The sequence below is a fragment of the Lepisosteus oculatus genome, chromosome 3 (genome assembly GCF_040954835.1).
Source record: "Lepisosteus oculatus isolate fLepOcu1 chromosome 3, fLepOcu1.hap2, whole genome shotgun sequence".
Taxonomy (NCBI): Eukaryota; Metazoa; Chordata; class Actinopteri; order Semionotiformes; family Lepisosteidae; genus Lepisosteus; species Lepisosteus oculatus.
The window spans coordinates 42,386,346-42,405,355 of record NC_090698.1 but is presented as its reverse complement, the minus strand read 5'-3'; the positions used below and the strand labels follow the sequence as shown (position 1 = coordinate 42,405,355).

Here is a 19,010-nt window from a genome sequence, read left to right as displayed (position 1 = left end):
ACATGGGGAGAACGTGCAAACTTCATGCTGAAATCTCTGCAGGTCTGGAATTGAACTCCGAGCCCCAGTGCTACATCATGGCAGTCATGCTGACCACTGGCCACCAGGCTCCCCCACTACAGGAAGATGCTAAAACTTATTAAGGTTACAATCAAATGACAAATTAAGATTTTTGCTGTTTTATCCTCACAATACATTGTTTTTTTTAAAGAAATCATTATTCTCTGATGCAAGACACTGAAGGTGGTGGGCAAACGACTAAATATTTCTCACTTTAGACGAATTGGGTTTTGTAGACTTGTGATGCCCAGTCCTTCCCCTAACCCATAGAGCTACTACAAGTAATATGAGACATACTGTGGACCAACTAGCAAATGTATTAGTGCCCAATGTTCCCTCTAATTTTTCATGGCCTATGTGCGCTAAAAATTAAAATGTTTTCCTCAGTGACAAAAATCTGTGCACACTAAATTGAGTGTATGTGAAGTTGTAAACCTGAAATTATTTTTGGTTAATATAATCATTCTCATAAAAGCATAGAGATCCAAAAGACCGGGACAGCGATTCAACGAGCCCAGTCATAGAGACTGAGTGTCGAGCGACCATGAGCAGTGAGGTACAAGACAACGAGAGCATAGATATCGATTATTGAGTAACAATAATAATGCACACAGCCAAGTTGGGCCTCTCGCAGTCAGTCTCATGTGTCAATTTAGCAATTTTAATTGACGATGGTGTTTGTTTTATTATTATCATTTTTGGGGGGGAATTTAATTTTTTTGCCAGTTCAATTTTTCATGTGCGCTGATTTCATAACCCGTGTGCGCACACACACGCACAGCTTAGAGTGAACATTGCAAGTGTCTCTAAGATTCTTGGCATGGTGCTTAAGACAAGTCTCTCTACAGCTGTAAGATAATAAGGGACTAGCAGACGACAGCAGAAACATCTTCCACCTATTTAGTTTATTGAGAGAACATCAAAGATGTTAGACTATGGCACTTGAAAATTAAATGAGTTGAAACTGAAAATCTTATCAGTTAGTGAAAGGCATTTGATGATGGTTGAATAGGGCATTGCATATAAGGAACCTGATAACCTTCTCAAGGTCTGTCTCCCAATTGGTTTGTATTTAGTTCAGGAACATTACATTTGGGCTCAGTAATCAAAACACAATATGTTTGTGTTTATGGATATTTTTTAGTTTCTTGGTCTGCATGGTTTTATTGGAAAAAATCCTTAAAAATTTGGGACTTGCAATACGTATGAAATAACCCAGTTATTTCTGACTTACAGAAGGGGTTTTCCCCTCAAGACACCCTGAAGGCCCTCCTTCTGCCTGTGATTAGCAGATGGGAGTCTTGGAGAGGAATTGCTCATAGAGAATGTATGTCTCCTCAGAGACAGAAGGCTGCAGATGTTCTCCACTTGATCCAAGATCATAGTGAGTCTGTAGGCATTTCCAACTCACTGAAATATATTTTTAAGTCGAAGACCTGACTCCAGATCTAGGGAACGTGTTTCAAAGCATTCCAGAGCTTCTCACCTGGAAGTAAAGTGACCACTGCAAAATTTCAAACCCTGACATCTGTGAAATGTCACACATTTCAGAAAAAGTGGTAAAAAGCCTTGATTTGGTGTTTGACAGAACATGATACGGGAATCGTGCACTTGAATTCGTGAGGTGGCACATTGGTGTGGAGGTAAAAGGAAAGTTACAAAAATCCTTATTTGTCAAGTGAGCAAATTCAGATATCCTATTGAACAGGGGACAATTCTAGAATAATAACGGAAGAAAGTTAATCTAGAGGTGGAAATTTGTTCTCAGAGAGGAAGACTTAACATACAGTAGGCCCTATGTAAATAACATATTGAATTTATTTCTCATATATGTATTTTCTCTAGTTAGTGGCACTGTGGTGCTGTGGTTAATATCGCTCCCTCACAGTGCTGGTGCCCTGGGTTTCAATTCCTAAGGTGCAATTGGTGTGGAGTTTGTATGTTCTGCCCATGTTTGTGAAGGTTTCCATTGGGTGCTCTGGTTACTTCCCACAGTCCAAAGACATGCTGGTTGATCAGTTTCTTGGAAAATTAGCCTGTGTGTGTCTGTGTTTGTGGTTGTGTGTGAAATGGAATTCTGTCTAGGGTATATCCTGCCTGGGGCCCGTTGCTTCCCTGGATAGGTTCTGGCTCTTCTTTGACCTTGTATTGGTTGAAGAGGTTAGAAAATGAATGGATATATAATAATTGCAATGTACTGTTCTAATGTTTTCTCCAACTTTTTACTCTATGGGTTCCCTAACTCTCTTCTCAACAAGTTGCAATATGTTCAAAACTCTGCAGCTAGACCTCTTAATTGTACCAGACCATGGCAACACATCACTCCTACACTTAAGTCTCTACATTGGTTGCTTATAAGGTCACATACTCAATATAAGATCTTGTTACTGACTTTCAAGGCTCTGAATAATCTGGCTCCGTCATATATCTCCAAACTCCTCCATAGAATAAAAAGGGAAGAAAGTTAATCAGAACTAGAGGTGGAAATTTGGAAAGAAATTGGAGAACTTGGCAAAAACCTATGCAAAAAATGAGAGAATATCCAAACTCAAATTAGAAATTGAACCCATGGCCCTGGCACTGCAGGGTCACCAATCTCTAATCACTGCTAATCTCTGCACCATCATGAATTATAATAGAATTATAATTCTTAAAAACGTGCTTTTGTCTGTTTCATTTGAACAGTCCAGAAGATGACATTTACATTTCTCATCTTATGAATTTAAATGTTTAATATGTTTTTTGTATATTCTTTGTTATACATTTTCTTATGTTTCTGCATATTTGGAGTATATTTCCAAAGATTTTTTGCAAGCATTAAATGCAAAAAGTTCAAAGTTATCTAAGTCAATTGTACCATATACACCTCCATTATATACCTCATATTGTTTAGGAAATGATCAATTATATGATATTGTTATAGCTTTAGGTGACTAGGAAGTGTCTCTTAGAGTTGAGATAAAGTTTGTGACACCTGGCAGAAAACAATTACAGCATCAAAGCAGAGGGGATGTCTGCTGAGATGTCATCAAAAACAATTATAAAGTTTTCTCTGGAATACCTAGGTAATTAAGTCGTGGGTTAATGATTGTCAATGAGCAGTATAGAAACACACCATATAAGATCACGTTAAGACCATGGAGAGGAGAAGAAGAAGACAAGAAGAGGAGAAGAGAGGAGAGAAAGACGGTGAGACCAAAAGAGAGGAATTTGAACTTGAAGCTTGCGCCTACTTCATGATCATCCATACAAGCCTGAACTGGAGCTAGGTATTTGAATTTCACTAGAGAAAGCTTGCTATTCTGTGTTTTTAGGGAACATGGGCTTCCTGGGTAAAAGATATCTTGGTTAGAGATGTCTTTCCTGCTTAGGGTGCATTTTTTAGAATAGGGAGGTAGGCTGCCATTTATTATGTGGCATCTGGGGTGCAGAGAGAGAGATTTAACTGCAGGCCGAATTGCATTTATTTAGAAAGGCAGCTTATTTCATATTTGGCCTCTGTAGACATTAAGAGTTATAATGCCTTACTGTTGGAAGCTTTTTCGAAATTGGGGGATCTCATTCCTGGTCTTAGGAACTCACACACCTGCTGGTTTTTGTTCGTCATGAGTTGTCATTAAAATAATTGAACCCTAGTAATAGTTTTAATTTATTTCAGTTCCTAAATTTCTTGGAGATCTATAATCTATAAATTCCATAATGTTCTATAGTAGGTATTCCCCACTGGTATCGTGAAAATGTAATATACTTAAAGTCAGATGTCTTTATTTGTTTAATATTCTAGGGCAGGGTTACTCATACAGTAACCCCCTACAAACCACTCCATCACAAAATGTTAATTTTAATTAATAAATAGCACAATCAATATAGCAAGTACTGTAATGGATCTGGGTTTGGGTCATAGTTTGATCTGAGAGGTAATATTTTGATGGATCACTCTTCATAGTGACTGAGTGATCACAGCAAAAGGCATGCTTTCTGTTTTCAAGAACAACATCTCACCCTTCAGTAAGGGTGTTTCTGGGTTGTCAAAAGTGAGCACACAGTTATTGTGTTACAGCCACCCAGAAGGGGTCTGGAGGTTTCTGGGACCTGTTCAGTAGAGCTCACTTCAGCTGCCTTCCTTTATAGCTTCTTCTTCCGTTCCTCATTTTATCTTTAGTGTAACAGTGGAGAATAAAAGGACCAGAGAGGGCCAATTGTGAAATTTGGCCAGGAATCTGGGGTTACACCCCTTCTTTTCCAAGAAACACACTGGGATTTTTTAATGACCACAGAGAGTCAGGACCTCGGTTTTACGTCTCATAAGAAGAACAGCGCCTTTTTACAGTATAGTGTCCCCATCACCATATTGGGGTATTAGAACCCACACAGACAGCAGGATGAGCGTCCCCTTGCTGGCCCCACTAACACCTCTTCCAGCAGCAACCTTAGTTTTTCCCAGGAGGTCTCCTATCCATGTACTGACCAGGCTCACACCTGCTGAGCTTCAGTGGGCAGACAGTTGTGAGTTGCAGGGTGATATGGCTGCTGGCCTTATGTACTGTAATCAGATACTGAACATCAAAAAACTTCAAAAATCACTTATAACAAATACATATATTATGATGCGGCAATGAGCTGGAAAGTGCTGTGTCTGTAGGACATGCTGAGGAGTCCTCTTGCTTGGTCCCAGTGAAGGCAGGCAAGCAGACAGGTGAGAGCTGGGGGATGTGCTGTGCAGGCAGACAGAGGATGGACAAAACAGGGAAGGTGCTGTATAGACGGACTAAAAAGCACAGGGAAGGCATGGTGTCACTATGCAGAGTAGAGCAGGAAAGTTGTATCCGTTAGTCTGGTTGGTTGTTGTGAAGTAGTGAACAGGGGGCAGGTGGGGATCTGTCTGACTGAACGGTTCCGTCTTGGGATCGGACAGACAGGCTGAATACGCAAGAACACTTCTTTGTTCTGACAGGCTGGTTAACGCTAAGAGCACTTCTCTAAATTGAAGGATGTTCCATGACAGAGTACCTGACTGTGCACAGAGCAGAGCTTAAGCAACCTGGGGCTGACGAGTTAAATGCCCTTTAAGTGAGGACACGTGGCTCAGACAAGTCCACGTGGCAAAAGGAGGAGTTTAACTCCACAAGCGAATGTGACCGATTGCCGTGGAGACCAAGAGCTGCAAGCTCTGACTCTCCCGGGTATGACGACATACATTTTTTTATCAAGCTGACATATTACTTACCAGACATGACATGGATAGTGGCATTATGCTGACTAACATTTGTCATCAGCTTTGAAAGTTAAAAGCTGGTGTCTTTGTTAGAAACAGTACAGTACAAACTGCACATCTGAGATACATGTTTTGCACCAGTCCTCAGATACTGTCTTGTGGAATTCACCTTGTAGAGCCTTTCCCTTGGTCTCTGAGTCCTAGTCATGGTTACATCAGCAGTGAGAGGATGCACGTGTCCCGCTGTTGTCTCTGAATTTTGAATTATTTCTGGATTTTATACTCTGCTTATTGGTATAAACTATGAAGAACAAACAAAATGTTACATTTGGACTTTTTCTTTTTTTGAGCTTGCTACATAACTGTCCTTGAAAAAAAAACAGTTTAATGACTTGAAAAGGCCTGCTGTAAGGAAAGTGTAAAAGGCAAACTCTGAATCGGAGCACTGTGGCTCATCAGACAAAGGTTAATTCTGGTTACAATAATGTGAAGTGGTGTTACCTCCTAGCTGGGGAGATAGTCTATCACAGGGATTACAGCCATCATTACTGGTCTCCACCTACTGTACACAGCTGGGTAGACTGGAGCAACCAGGGTAAAGCAGTTTGCTCAGGAGAACAATGATGGTCTCTTCAGTGTAGTCATGAACTATAACCTAATACCTATGAGTTCTGCACAGTGTTTGATATCCATGAATTTGTAAGTACTTTAAGCAGATGAGTATGTAGTATTTATGTAGCAGAAAATCAGCCTGCTGCCATGGACTGTTGCAAATTTTTTGTTCTTTTTTAGTGGAAAAATGCAATTAGAGACCAACAAAAATGTTTTCATTCTTCATTATATTGCCTTTTGTCCAGTCCCAAGCACACTTATACTTAACCAGGTATCAATCTAAAAATAGTCTCAATTGGAAGATATGTTAAGAAAACAAAATCAAAGTATGAATATAGTGTAATTACTACACCATACCAAGTGCATTACTATACATACAAAATACATCATAATAACAAGAAATTTAAAAAATAAATGAAAATGCACATGAAAAATAAAGTGAACATACACACGTTGAACCAGTCACTAAAATGCCTTTCTAAAAAAATGGAGAGTAATAACAAAAAGCCCCTGTCCTCCATGTAGTGTAGACATACAAACCAGACTCAGCTGAGCAAAAGTCCCAAAGAAGGGAGTTACAGATTACATATCGGCTAGATGCTCAGCCAAATACTATGTACATTCTTGAACAAAAGCAAAGTTATTTTAAAATCCACTGATAATCTGAGAGTAAGCCAGTGCAAGTACATCAAGACAGTAGTAATTGATTGCTTACGAGTGGCCTAGTCAGGATTCTATCAGCCAAATTCTGAAAACCTTGAAGTTAAGTGGAGTTTTGTCTCCTGCATGCCTGACAGTGTAATATTCAGTCTTCCAAAAAGTAAACACCAGGACTTGTTTTTCTGCTCCAAATCAGACGGTGTAGGACACAGCCTGTTAGCATTTCTAAGATTTAAAAACTATATCTTATGAGAGCTTCTTCCAATTCAGGGTTTCGCTGGTGCAGGTGTCTATCCTGGCAAACAACAAGCACAAGGCAGTTAGTCCATTGCAGGGCAGGCATAAACACTGGCACGCTTGTACTCACACCATGGCTAATTTTCCCAGAAGCCAATTAACCTACCAGTATATCTTGGAGTGTAGGAGGAAACCGAATCACCAAAAGGAAACCCACACAAACATGGAGGGGACATATAAACACCACACAGATAGTACCCCTGGTAAAGAATTGAACCCAGGGCCCCAGCATTGTGAGGCAGCAATGCTAACCAATGTGTGCATTGAGAAATTGGATGGGTGGATCTTACAAGGACTTAATAATCTTCTGCAAGTAAGGTTCAAACACCAATTCAGGATCCGAAGTAACCCCCAAATTCTTCTTTTTGCAACAAAACACACTTGCCATACACTTACAGAATTGATTGGGGGAACATCAATCACAAATCAGAATAACATGACTTCACCGTTTAGAAATGCATTAAGAGAATACTGAAACCATATCAATATCGGGGCTTAGTGTGGACATTATACGTTTAAAAGCAACAAAGCCCAAATTTGAAATGCATCTTTCAGTTAGATGGTAATAATTTGATATGATGACTCTTCTGCGCAACTTGATCCTGATTCCTGCTCATGGATCTTTGTAGACCGCTGTCTGTGAACTTTTGATTGCGTAAAACATTTGGAAACTTAAAAACATACCTTTGTGTATATATAATATCTTTTGTTTTAATTACTGTATGTCTGACTAATAATACAGAATTGTAGAGATTACATTATTTTCCATATGTGTCTAATTGTCTAGATGACTATATTCACACTAAATGCTGGTGTACTGTGAGTGTTCAAATCTAGATCTTCCTTTTTAACAACATTGTGACAGTTGGTTTAATATCACTGATCCCTTCACAAAAGCAGCAACTTAAATTGAGGTTAAAATAGAAGCAATTTTTTTTCATACAATGATTTCATTTCATGATAATATTCAAGATGCAGCAATTGAAGAAAGTCTATTGAGAGGAAGCCACCCAACTCCTCATATTCATCAAGTTGTTAGTATCTTGTTGATTCGATGAAAAATAATATGATAATTACAATTCATTTTAATAATGTATTACAAAATACGAAGACAAAGACTATTATCATATTGTGACACTATAAAGGGTTTAGTTTTGTAAATGTTCAATTTTGAGTCCGTTTGCTTGTATAGTCATTACTTTTGAAACATAGACTGAAGGCTGTTATCATACAGAACCAACTGAGAGTGGGTAAAGAGTATAGAAAAAACAGCATAACCGTAAAAATAAATAAACTGTCCAAACAGTTAAACCACCAACATCCAGGTTACTTCAGAAATAAGGAGAAATAAGCCCAGCTCTAGCCTTTGAAGTGTGGCGGAGATCATGACGTTATGTGGCGCTGTGCAATTGGGCTCGGACATCACTTCCGTTCCTGCCATTTTGCTACTCAAGCTGTGAGCAAGCTGTATTGCTACCGCAGCGGCTGAAGAGGGGGGGATAGCCCTTCAGTTTTTTTTTCTTTAAAATTATTGGATAAATAAAACACTAAGGGCAAGAGAACACTGAAGACAACATCAACGCAGAATGTCCGATTTTGACAGCAACCCGTTTGCAGATCCGGACTTCAGCAACCCATTTCAGGTAAAAGGCAGTTCAAATTACTTAAATTATCATTGTTTCTTCTCCACTTCGGTTAATAAATGTACTACTTTTCTAGATCGGTGTACAAATCAATATAACAATTAAGTTTTTGCTCCCTAGAGTTATTTATTCTAACCTTTTAGCCAGATCTTGGGCATCTGTTAACATGGTATGGGTGATGGAACTCAGGTTATTGCATTTGTTATTGTGTATTTGCACTAGTGATTGTGTCTTCTAGAGTGGCGGAGTAGGGAGGCTCTCCTTTCGATAAGCTAAGCTGAGATCTTGCACACGATGCAGGGCCTGTAAGGCAGAATGATATTTAGTCTCAAATAGCCCTGCGTTGTTGTCAAATGGAAATGGACATTAGGATTCAGATGCATTTATTACACTATATAAACATGTTCTGAGGTGTTTGAGGAAGCAGCATTGACTGCTAGGAAAATCCACAGCGACTGCAATATGCACCCTACATATAAATTCGGGTATGATTTATTTTAAAAGGAAATATCAAGCTTATTAAAAATAGCACTACTTGGCATGTGCAGATATTGAAATGGAAAGGCGTGAACTGTTTTTGTCTCATTTGAGCCCAGCATCTCTGATGGGGAAAAAGAGAGAAGTGCTCGCTGCAGTGTGTTCCTCAACGTTTCGGTCCATTAACTTTTCTTTCTTCTTTTCTGTGCAGTAACGTGGGAGTGTATTGACAAGCGCTGCTCACAGAAATTGTGTATCGCACACCAGACTGTTGTGTGTCAGTTACAATGCTGTAGTTATCCTTTCGAAGCCGACTAACTTAAGTTATGCCCATTTGTTTTGCATAGCATAACAGAGTGATTTCAGTGCGAGGACAAAGACTCGGCTTTTATTTTGTACATGCCATCATATACATTGCATATATAACAAACATATATTATAATGTTTGTTTTTTTTCAGTTTGATATCTTCGACATTCAGTTATTAGGTTAATTTTAACACGCGGTGGGTGAAACCCCTTTCCCCGTTATCTCCCTGACAACCGTGGTCTTGGTAGAAACAGTCGATCACCACACTGTAAAAGAATTAAATGAAAATGTGGTTTTATTCCCGGTCCGTGGTTGTGTGTTGTTGGAATGATGGAAAATTGCCTGTTTGGAATATGGTGACTTATTTGTGAATTAGGATCCACACATATGTCATTTTAACAAAGCTGTTGCTTATGAATCCTCAAGCCTTTTAAATATTTTTTAAAATATGCAAAATTGAAAGAAACATAAGCTGTATGACAGTAGCACGTACTGCATCTAAAATAAAGTATTTAATGCTTGGTGTATGGTCCTGAACTATACATTTCATCCCATGTTGAATTGAGGCAATCTAATATCCATGAACTCTAGTGCATTAATAATAATTACAAGCAGGTCAAACATGTTTGCTGATTTGATTGTACCTTAAAGACACCTTAAGGTGCAATAGTCAAAGTTGTTACTTTAAACAAACTTTCAATTTCATCTTGTGCAGTGGTGCATGTTGCATTTTGCACCAAGAACTGAGGGACCTATCACTTGATTGCATGCTTTTATTGTGAGACCTTGCGGTGTTTGTTTTTAAGACTCAAACTGCACTCAAGTTTAATTTCCGTCTTTGTGACCCGCAAACCACAACATTATGTAGTATAGGCCTGGATGTTTTCATACTATACTGTCTTCTAAGATCTTTTATTCTTTAAGAGCCTATTAGAGCAGTCTTTTTGTAACAGGAGAACTTTTTTTGACATCCTGTAACTGTCTGCTGTATCTTTTGGGAGTGCCAAATTTCTCTCATGACCACCAGTAATTGGTGTTTATAAACAAAAGGAAGAATTTGTTTTGAAGGCAGCACAAATGTACAGATTTTAACACATTCCTTGCTCATTTCCTGTTGCACGTGCACATTTATCACACGGAATTTCTCTTTATAGTCAAGTGAAACCTATTGTCAAAAGGAAAAAATATGTACACACAATAATGGTGCAGAATTGCATTTTCTTTTGAGGAGAGATCTGTGCCAGATCTGTTACAGGTGCTTAGCATAGTTCCTTTTAATCTTGTACCACACAAGCCTTTGTGATTGATTTTTGTAAATGTTTTTACAGAAGAGAAAGCATTTAACATTGTGGAAACCGCTTTATTAAAGTGACAGAAGCCTTTTTTCCCCACAGTAAATTCTAGCTCTGTGAAGAGGCACATAACTAATCTTTTTCAGTGTTTTATATATTTGTAAACACTTTCAGTGTTCATGTTTTTCATGTCTGCAAGCCTTCAGATGCAGCAACAACTAATTGACGAAAGGGCACATAATTTCATAACTATACAGGTATCATGCCTAATAGGTGAAAAAGTATTGATTACAAATACAATTATTGTTGTTGACAGCAGGATTCTCACCATGTACATTAAAGTTATTAGAATGGAGAAACTAAGCAAGATTCAGCTTGGTCAGTACTGCGAGAGTAGAACACAGGAGAATGAAGAAAACCAGGTTGCTCCTGCCAGTGGATTTAGTGGAACAGAAGGTGGCACTCTTCTTTCTGGGCCAGAGTTTGCAAACCAGTGCTTCAAGATGGTGACAGGGCATACAATACCATTTTAGAGATAAGACAGAAGCTAATTAGTACCCTCTGGTCACTAATGATCCCATGTCAGTTCTAAAATAGAGTAGGGGTGTTAACCTCTGTGTCCTAGCCAAATTTCTCCCTGGCCTTGTGCAGTCTGGTCTCCCTGAAGTTTCCCCTCAGTTCAAGTGGTGGTGAAGTAATTTTCCATTATCTATCTGATCTTTCGTGTGGGTGCGTTTGTCTTTTTGGAAGGTTAAGCCACGTGAGAGCTGCACCCAGGCGAGTCCCCCTGTATTGAAAGTGCTTTGGGATGCTTTGATATAAAAAGCTCCATATGAATGCAAGGAATCATTATTATTAACATGAAAGGCGCAGATGGTGCACTCAAATCTCATGTTATCCTCACTCTCCAAAGCAGGATATTTAGGAAAGGTTAAAAAAGAAAAGGATGAGGTTAGTGTCTCCACTGCATTAGCTATCCAGCTACATAAAGAGCTCGATGTTTCAAGATTATGCACTCTGAAGCTACATGGTTGGCAATTAAGTAAAGGTAGAGAAGGGAGCCCCAAGTGGTTTAAACTGTTATAGCCTATGCCTGGAGTAATGATGATGATGATGATGATGATGATGATAATAATAATAATAATTAATAATTGCTTACACTTATATAGCACTTTTCTGGACACTCCACTCAAAGCGCTTTACAGGTAATGGGGACTCCCCTCCACCACCACCAATGTGCAGCATCCACCTGGATGCCATAGTGCGCCAGAACGCTCACCACACATCAGCTATCAGTGGGGGGGAGAGCAGAGTAATGAAGCCAATTCATAGATGGTGATTATTAGGAGGCCATGATTGGTAAGGGCCAATGGGAAATTTGGCCAAGACGCCGGGGTTACACCCCTACTTTTTTTCGAGAGACGCCCTGGGATTTTTAATGACCCCAGAGAGTCGGGACCTCAGTTTTACGTCTCATCCGAAGGACGGCACGTGTTTACAGTATAGCGTCCCCGTCACTATACTGGGGCATTAGGACCCACATGGATTGCAGGGTGAGCACCACCTGCTGGCCCCACTAACGCCTCTTCCAGCAGCAACCTTAGTTTTTCCCAGGAGGTCTCTCATTCAGGTACTGACCACCTGCTTAGCTTCAGTGGGTTGCCAGTTGTGAGTTGCAGAGTGATATGGCTGCTGCCATGCAAAAGTAGGTGATGAGAACATCATCCTGGATATCCGCAACCTTAATTAGGGCTGCACTTTTCGCCCTCTGTAGCCTGGAAACACCTTTGAATTTCTCAATAACTGGATAGGTGACAGTGTGTGGCAGTGAGTCCAAAGACTAACCAGAAGAGTGCATACATGAGTATAGCTTTGTCAGTCTTGTCAGCTCTCTGGGCTGATGCAGTGAACTCGTGCCTTTTCTGTTCTGAAATGTTTTGTGGGGGGGAGGTATTGATCAAATGGTTCAACGTCCTGGAGGATGTGTGCCTTAGTTCCTATTTTTGTGGTAGAGTTGGACTGAATATTAGTGGATCCAAATGGAAGCATGGAAAGAAAACAAAATGTTTAGTTTAAATGGAAAAGTAGTGGACATGGGAGTGTGCTCTGAAGACTCACTGAAGAATTATTAGGCATTTTTGAGGGAAGAAGATGGGGTGGTTTTCTTTCTTTTGCATGACTTGGGTAGATAGTGCAAGTTTATACTGTAGCTAAAATTTAGACTGTGTCCAGTCTGCACAGTGCCGCAGGAGTGAACAGGTGAATTGACTGAGCAGGCAGCTAGCTGGCTCTAGCGCAGGACTGTGTACTGTGTCACAAGATCCCGAATGGAAGGTTCATGTATCATTTAGCATGGCATTTTATAGTTTACTATACAAGAACTGAGTGTCAGGCCTCTGCTAGGATTGTAAATAATTTAAACAGTTGATTAATCTAAAACAGTACTGAAAAAGTAATAGTAATTTAATGAATTGATTTTATACAATCCCCAAAACACAGTTGAAGAATAGCAGACAGTGGATTAAAAGTAGTGATAATAATAATTTGGGATCTACATCATCTGCAGCTGATGTGCCTAGGCCTTAATAATGAAGAAAGAAACCATCTACCTGCACAATCAAATTACAGACAACCTCGTCCTATGCAGTATGTCCTATGCAAACAACAGAACAGGGTGGATGTTCACACATGAACTCATTTCTTTATGCACGTTTATTATTTATGTTTTTATGAGTGGTTGGCAGGAGGATGATTGTGCTTGTATGTTCTTAGACTATCCCACTGCTTTGCCTTCATTCTAGAGGGCATTAGCAGTAGGCCCACGTGAAGTTCATCAGCCTTCCATTCTCAGACAGGGGCTATAGATTTTATGCGTTCTGAAGCAGGAAAGCTCTGTTTATGTGCAGTCAACAAAAACTTTACAACTGCAAGAAAGCATTACCGTGAGGAAGGTATTCAGCAGCCACTATACCATAGCAATAAAAATGTGCTTTGAATTTGGCTTTGCAAACCAAATCTGCCATAAAACATTGTGATGCACTGCTCTGTGTAAGTAGGCATATTGTAGATAAAACCCGGGCTTTGGCAAATCAAATTGATTTTTCTTAGGCTAGCCAGGATTTATTTTGCAAATAACATACTAGCCAGGATTGATTTTGCAAATAAAATTCCTTGGTTTGATCTGAAACTATATCCAGTCTTTGCCTTAGAAGTTATATTAACTAGCCAAAGGCTTATTCAAATATTTCACATATACTGTAGACTTTTTTTATCTTTGACCAAATAATCAGCGTTCAAGGGAACTCACCAGAGACTATTTCTTCAATGAATCGCATTAAGCACCCGGCAGATCCGCTTTTAAAATTTATCACTCGTATTTGACCTCACGAAACATAGCGTTTAGGTAATTTACTAAGTGAGGTTGGAGTTAACCCTACAAAGTACTCAATAAAGAAATGAAAGCTTCCTTGAACTTGAGTCTCACAGCACCCTGACAAAATACTGAACCTACTAAATCTGTGCTTTTCTAGAGCAAGACAAATTATAGCACTAAGGTGGGTGTCAGGATTGTTAGCTGTTTATTTGCAACATAGACCCCAAATGTTAAACGTTGCATGGTGTATCTGGGACTTCTGCCTGTCTGACTTCAGGTTGCTTAAAGCTGCTGTTTTGACTTGCCTCACTGCGAACAATGAGAAGTTGGGGTTTTTGTTCCTAGTCAATTCTTTGAGATTTCAGAAGTGTTTCACTGGGTGAAAAGAGGATAGATCTGCTTTAGCTGGGCAGTTAACTGGAGGGTCAGGTTGTGCAGATACAAGTGGAGGCTGAGCATTCATTATTGAGGGCAAAAAACATGTGCAGCATGCACAGAATGTTAATCTCAAGGCTTGTACAAGTTGTGGGAGCTATGAAATGTGGAGAAGGGCACTAAAAAGATGTTGATTTCTGTGACATATTCCAGAAGAGACCATTTCCAACTCAAAATGAACTTACACTGCATCTCAGCAGAAAGCCAGGCAGAATCAACCAGTGAGGGAGAAAGTGTCTGCTTGAGATAAAATGAAAGAGCCCTGTGTTCTATCCTGAGGCGTTTGCTGCTTCTTGATAATTGGAGATTTTGGCTAAAGGATAAATCAATGTCCTACTCTGTACCCTGTAGTTTCATATGGACATAAGAAAGATTACAATCGAGACGAGGCTATTTGGCAATTAGTAGCTAACTGATTGATCTCCTCTTCCTAAGATTGAAAATCTGCATTAAAGTGCCTTGATTCTCATGGCAGTGCTAGAGTAAAGCATAAGTTACAGTATTTGATACATAGTTTTTAGTACAACCATCTTTGTGTGCTAAGATAGTAAATGTCTTTCCAATTGACATCAATGGGGAGCTAGATGTCAGTGTTGGGTAATACAGGAATACAGTAGCTGTTCATGATAACTCCCCATTTTGCTGCTGTGCTGAAGCTTAATGCAAGTACTGACATATGTTGATGCAGTGAGTGCTTGCTGATCGTGCTGTTTGACTGCAAATACAGACAGCATCTGAACAATAGTAATTTTCGGCCATTATCTGTACTGTGTTTATTGCATTGTACAGCTGAAGATGTCATTCTTAAGATCAAGAAAAATATCTTGCTTGAAATGGAACCCCGAACCTGGGAAAACTCTAGCATTGATATGTAAAAACATCATTCTAAAAGTGACAGAGCAGAGCTGTAAGGGCAGATTGTTCAATAAAATCGTGTTCATTCTTTGAAAGAGGAAACAGTCATCTGTGTAGAGTTACCAACATGATTAATTGGTGTCATCTTATAGATGCATGCACCCTTCCGGCCTGTTAGCAGAAAACATCCAATGTGTTAATGCGACTCTTTCCTTGTAAGTTCCAGTATCATACTTTTAAAGAGGATCTGATTCCCTTAGTGAGTCAGCTGCACCCAGTCTTTTACTCTGTAATATTTGTGTATGTATATGTGGTACAGTATTTAGTTACATTTATACATAAGTTAGTATAGCTAAAATATGTCCAACAGACACACATTCCAATGCCACAGGTATGTTTATTTTTTATTATCCTGAGTTATTTTATCCTCTACAAGTCTGAAAATAGAGCATCAAGTTATAACCACCCACGACAAAATAAATTAGATTTAACTGTTTACAGAGATATCAAAGTGGGCGTGAGGTTTTGTAATCCAGTGCTGTGCGTCAGTGCAGTGGCACTGTGGAGTGAAGGTCTTTTGAAAATGTCAGACTCTAATTAGCATCCTTTAGCCCATATTCTTTCCTACTGGTACTCATCTCAGTTCTGAAGTCCAGTAAATCTGGGTAATAGGCTAGGTCATACCCAGATTTAAAGTACTGCAGAGCATAGTAGTACTTGTTAAGCCCATTGCAGTGCAAGCCAATCAGATTGTAAAGCTCATCTGCTTTCCAGTACATTTCTGTTTGATATAAATGTTTTCCTCTTGGTACAGAACTGCTGCCAGCACACATCTCTTATGTGTGCTTATGAGGGATGCAGAGATTTTTACTTGGGTAAGAACACAGTTCTTAGTCAGTTGCTCATAGCTGTCGGCTGATAAGGTGAGATCTGCAGTGTAAACACAATTACTTTAGAAGGAGGAACATTTTATAGCATTATGTTTACGTCAGCACAGAAAGAACGCCTTTTTTGGGGTTGAACATTTTGTGGTAGGATGTGCATGGGTTATAGTATAAATGTTCAGCCTGTCCTTGGGTTTTGCAATTTGCAAATCAGCAAATTGTTAACGTGACCACATTGATTGCTGAAAAGCAAACAGCATGCTCTGACACAATACTGTTTTTTTTTATTTACATTGCCTTTGATACCTTATCAAGAAAAAAATAAAACTTAATTAAATAAAATAAATTGGCCATTTGAGATTTTAAAGATAAGACCCCTTCTTAGCATTTTTGGGGATTTTCCACAGTTCTGGGCTTGAGATAAATAAAGCCCTTATACAGTTGCGGAAATCTTACTCTTAAATGTAATTGTCTGCTGTCAGAATTGATTGGTTATCCTTTCTTGATTTAATTACATTGCATTTGTCACAAAAACACAGTTGGCCTAATGATTTATACAATTTATGCTGTAAATGTAGTCTGATATTTCTTTAATGATAATGGATATTTTATCACCATCTTATTCAACACACGTAATAAAGAATGACTTCATATAGCATTCAGGAGTGTTATGATATGTTCAAAAGCTGTAATTCATATGGTGCAGTTGAAATGATTTAAGTCGATTCCTTCCCATCTCTAAGTTATACATCTCTTAAGTTATGTGAAACAACCCATTTAGTTTATTGTTCATACTCACTGAATGAACCAGTCTACTGATGTTGTATGTCCCAGTATTCTTCAAGGTTAATCCCTTATCCTTTGGAAAATGCAAATATATATTCTGTCATAGTTTCATAAAATGATTTTTCAGTTCAGGAACAGAGATGCTATGTTGACTAGGTGACCCTTCCTGTGATCCTTGAACGCCAGCAGCATACAGGATATCCCTTGGTCACTGCCCTGCTTACTAATAGAGTCCCTCTGTCTCAGAGCTTGTTCTCCATGTTACACTGTGTCAGTCAGCAAAGGGGCCTATGCAGTAGTTTTCCCACTTGGCCTGTGTTGTGTGAATAAATAGTGATGTCCTAGGTTGCGGTGTATTTTTTTTTATGAAGGCTACTTGACTGCATCACATTTTTTACGTTTCACTATATTACTATAGGTGTGTGGGGGGGGGGGGGTTTCTATACCAGTTAGCCTAGGAATAGTTGTTTCAAACAGATGATTTCTTTATCGCAGATACAACATAGCATCTTTTTCTCTGCAAGTTGCTATTGCTTCCTAGTTTTTCACAAGATGGATTGTGATACCTAGCTGGTAGACATTGCTCTGGGTGCTGAAGACCTGCTGCTCTTTCACAGAAGACACAGTAAACCAGGCCTATCATGCAAATGTGCTGTGTACAGTTCCGGTTACTAGGACAACCAAGATGACCACATCCTTTAGCAAATAAAACCTCAGAAGCACATTGCTTTCCTGAGGCCTGTAAATATCATTCAGCTAAAGAGAAATCTAATGGAAAAGGAACATTGAATTGTCAAGTTATTTTGCTGCCATTGACAGTGTTTTTACCGCCAAAAAAAGCTTTGGGGGGTTTTTGTGAATGGTGGAAACTATTTTTCGAAATCATAAGAGGGAAAGATCATTTAAGCTACAGTCCAATGGGCTGGAAATACGGTTTGACTGATTAATAAAAGGGCCTTTGGACAGCTGAGTGTTACACAGTACGCTGGGCAGTTACCTCACTGTACTAGATGGACTTCCAGAGTGGGAGTCTTCTGGCACTGTTCACTGTGTAGTTTATGCTACCATCATGACCACATCCTTTATCATACTAGTCACAACACAGCTGACTTTGTATTACTGCTACACTCATGTAGTTGATCTCTAAAACAGAGTGGTAAGATTTTGTGATATTGTTTGTAACATCTTTTCTGAAAATATCCAAAGTGCAGAAAGTATGCCTTTTTGTCAAACTATAAAAGCTTGATATGAAACGAAGACTTTGTGAATTGTAAGTTTGAAAAAAATTTGACTATGACAGATTTCTGTCCAAACTACCAAGTCTTTGGCATTGAAAATGTCTTTCCAAGTGAAAGCTAGTGATGTTAGAATGCAAGAGGGATAGCATGAAGCCTGTTGTAACTGAGATAATGTTGTGGAGTGTACTACCCTTAAACCTACAGTATTATGTTGTATTGCTCTGTTAACATATGCAACAGCTGAAACAGGTAAAGTCAGTTAGTGGCCCTTAGAACTCAAGCATTTCCCAGTTGCTGTGGCATTAAGCAGACCAAAAACCTAAGACGCTTCCAGAATGGGTAGGAGGAGGTCCATTTGTTTTGCTTAATTCTTTGTCCTTGAACCTTTCCTGTTATTAAATGCACAACAATATTAAACAGATCAACTGAAATAACTCAGTATACAAGGTCAATAACCATAATGTATGTTATACAAAAATAATGTTTTAGCCTCTGTCTTTGGTTTTGTGACCACTTTCATTGGTTAAACCATTGCTGACACAAAAAAACAAGTGGCCATCTTCATTTGCCAAGGGCAAAGTTCATTTTATTTAATTTGCATTGCATAAAGGCTATTTGTTTTTCAATTTGTTTTGCACTGAAAAAAAAAAGGCAAAACGGCAAAATGTATTTTTCTTTTAATTCGAGGTTAGGTACTGCAAATTGTACATCTCTGAGATTCTAAAGCTAAGAGCCCTTATCCTTTTTTTTTTAGATTTAGGAGTTTTGTGATAAACATAAATCCGTTCTATTTCAGTTTAAAAGGCTTCCTCAACTTGTGCATGTGTGTATTTTTTTAAAGTTTCAACAAATTTTCTTGCTTAATGTTTGAACCT

The 19,010-nt window shown here is 38.9% G+C and overlaps 1 protein-coding gene across 1 annotated transcript in view; it reads left to right on the top strand.

Annotated features, from left to right (window-relative positions):
- The first annotated feature begins 8,286 nt into the window (after positions 1 to 8,286).
- scamp1 (secretory carrier membrane protein 1) overlaps positions 8,287 to 19,010 on the top strand; it is a 50,137-nt gene continuing 39,413 nt past the window's right edge. Inside the window, exon 1 of the mRNA XM_015365142.2 lies at positions 8,287 to 8,487. Within this exon, the coding sequence (XP_015220628.1) occupies positions 8,431 to 8,487 (57 nt within the window). The 5' untranslated portion in view covers positions 8,287 to 8,430. The remainder of the gene's footprint in view (positions 8,488 to 19,010) is intronic.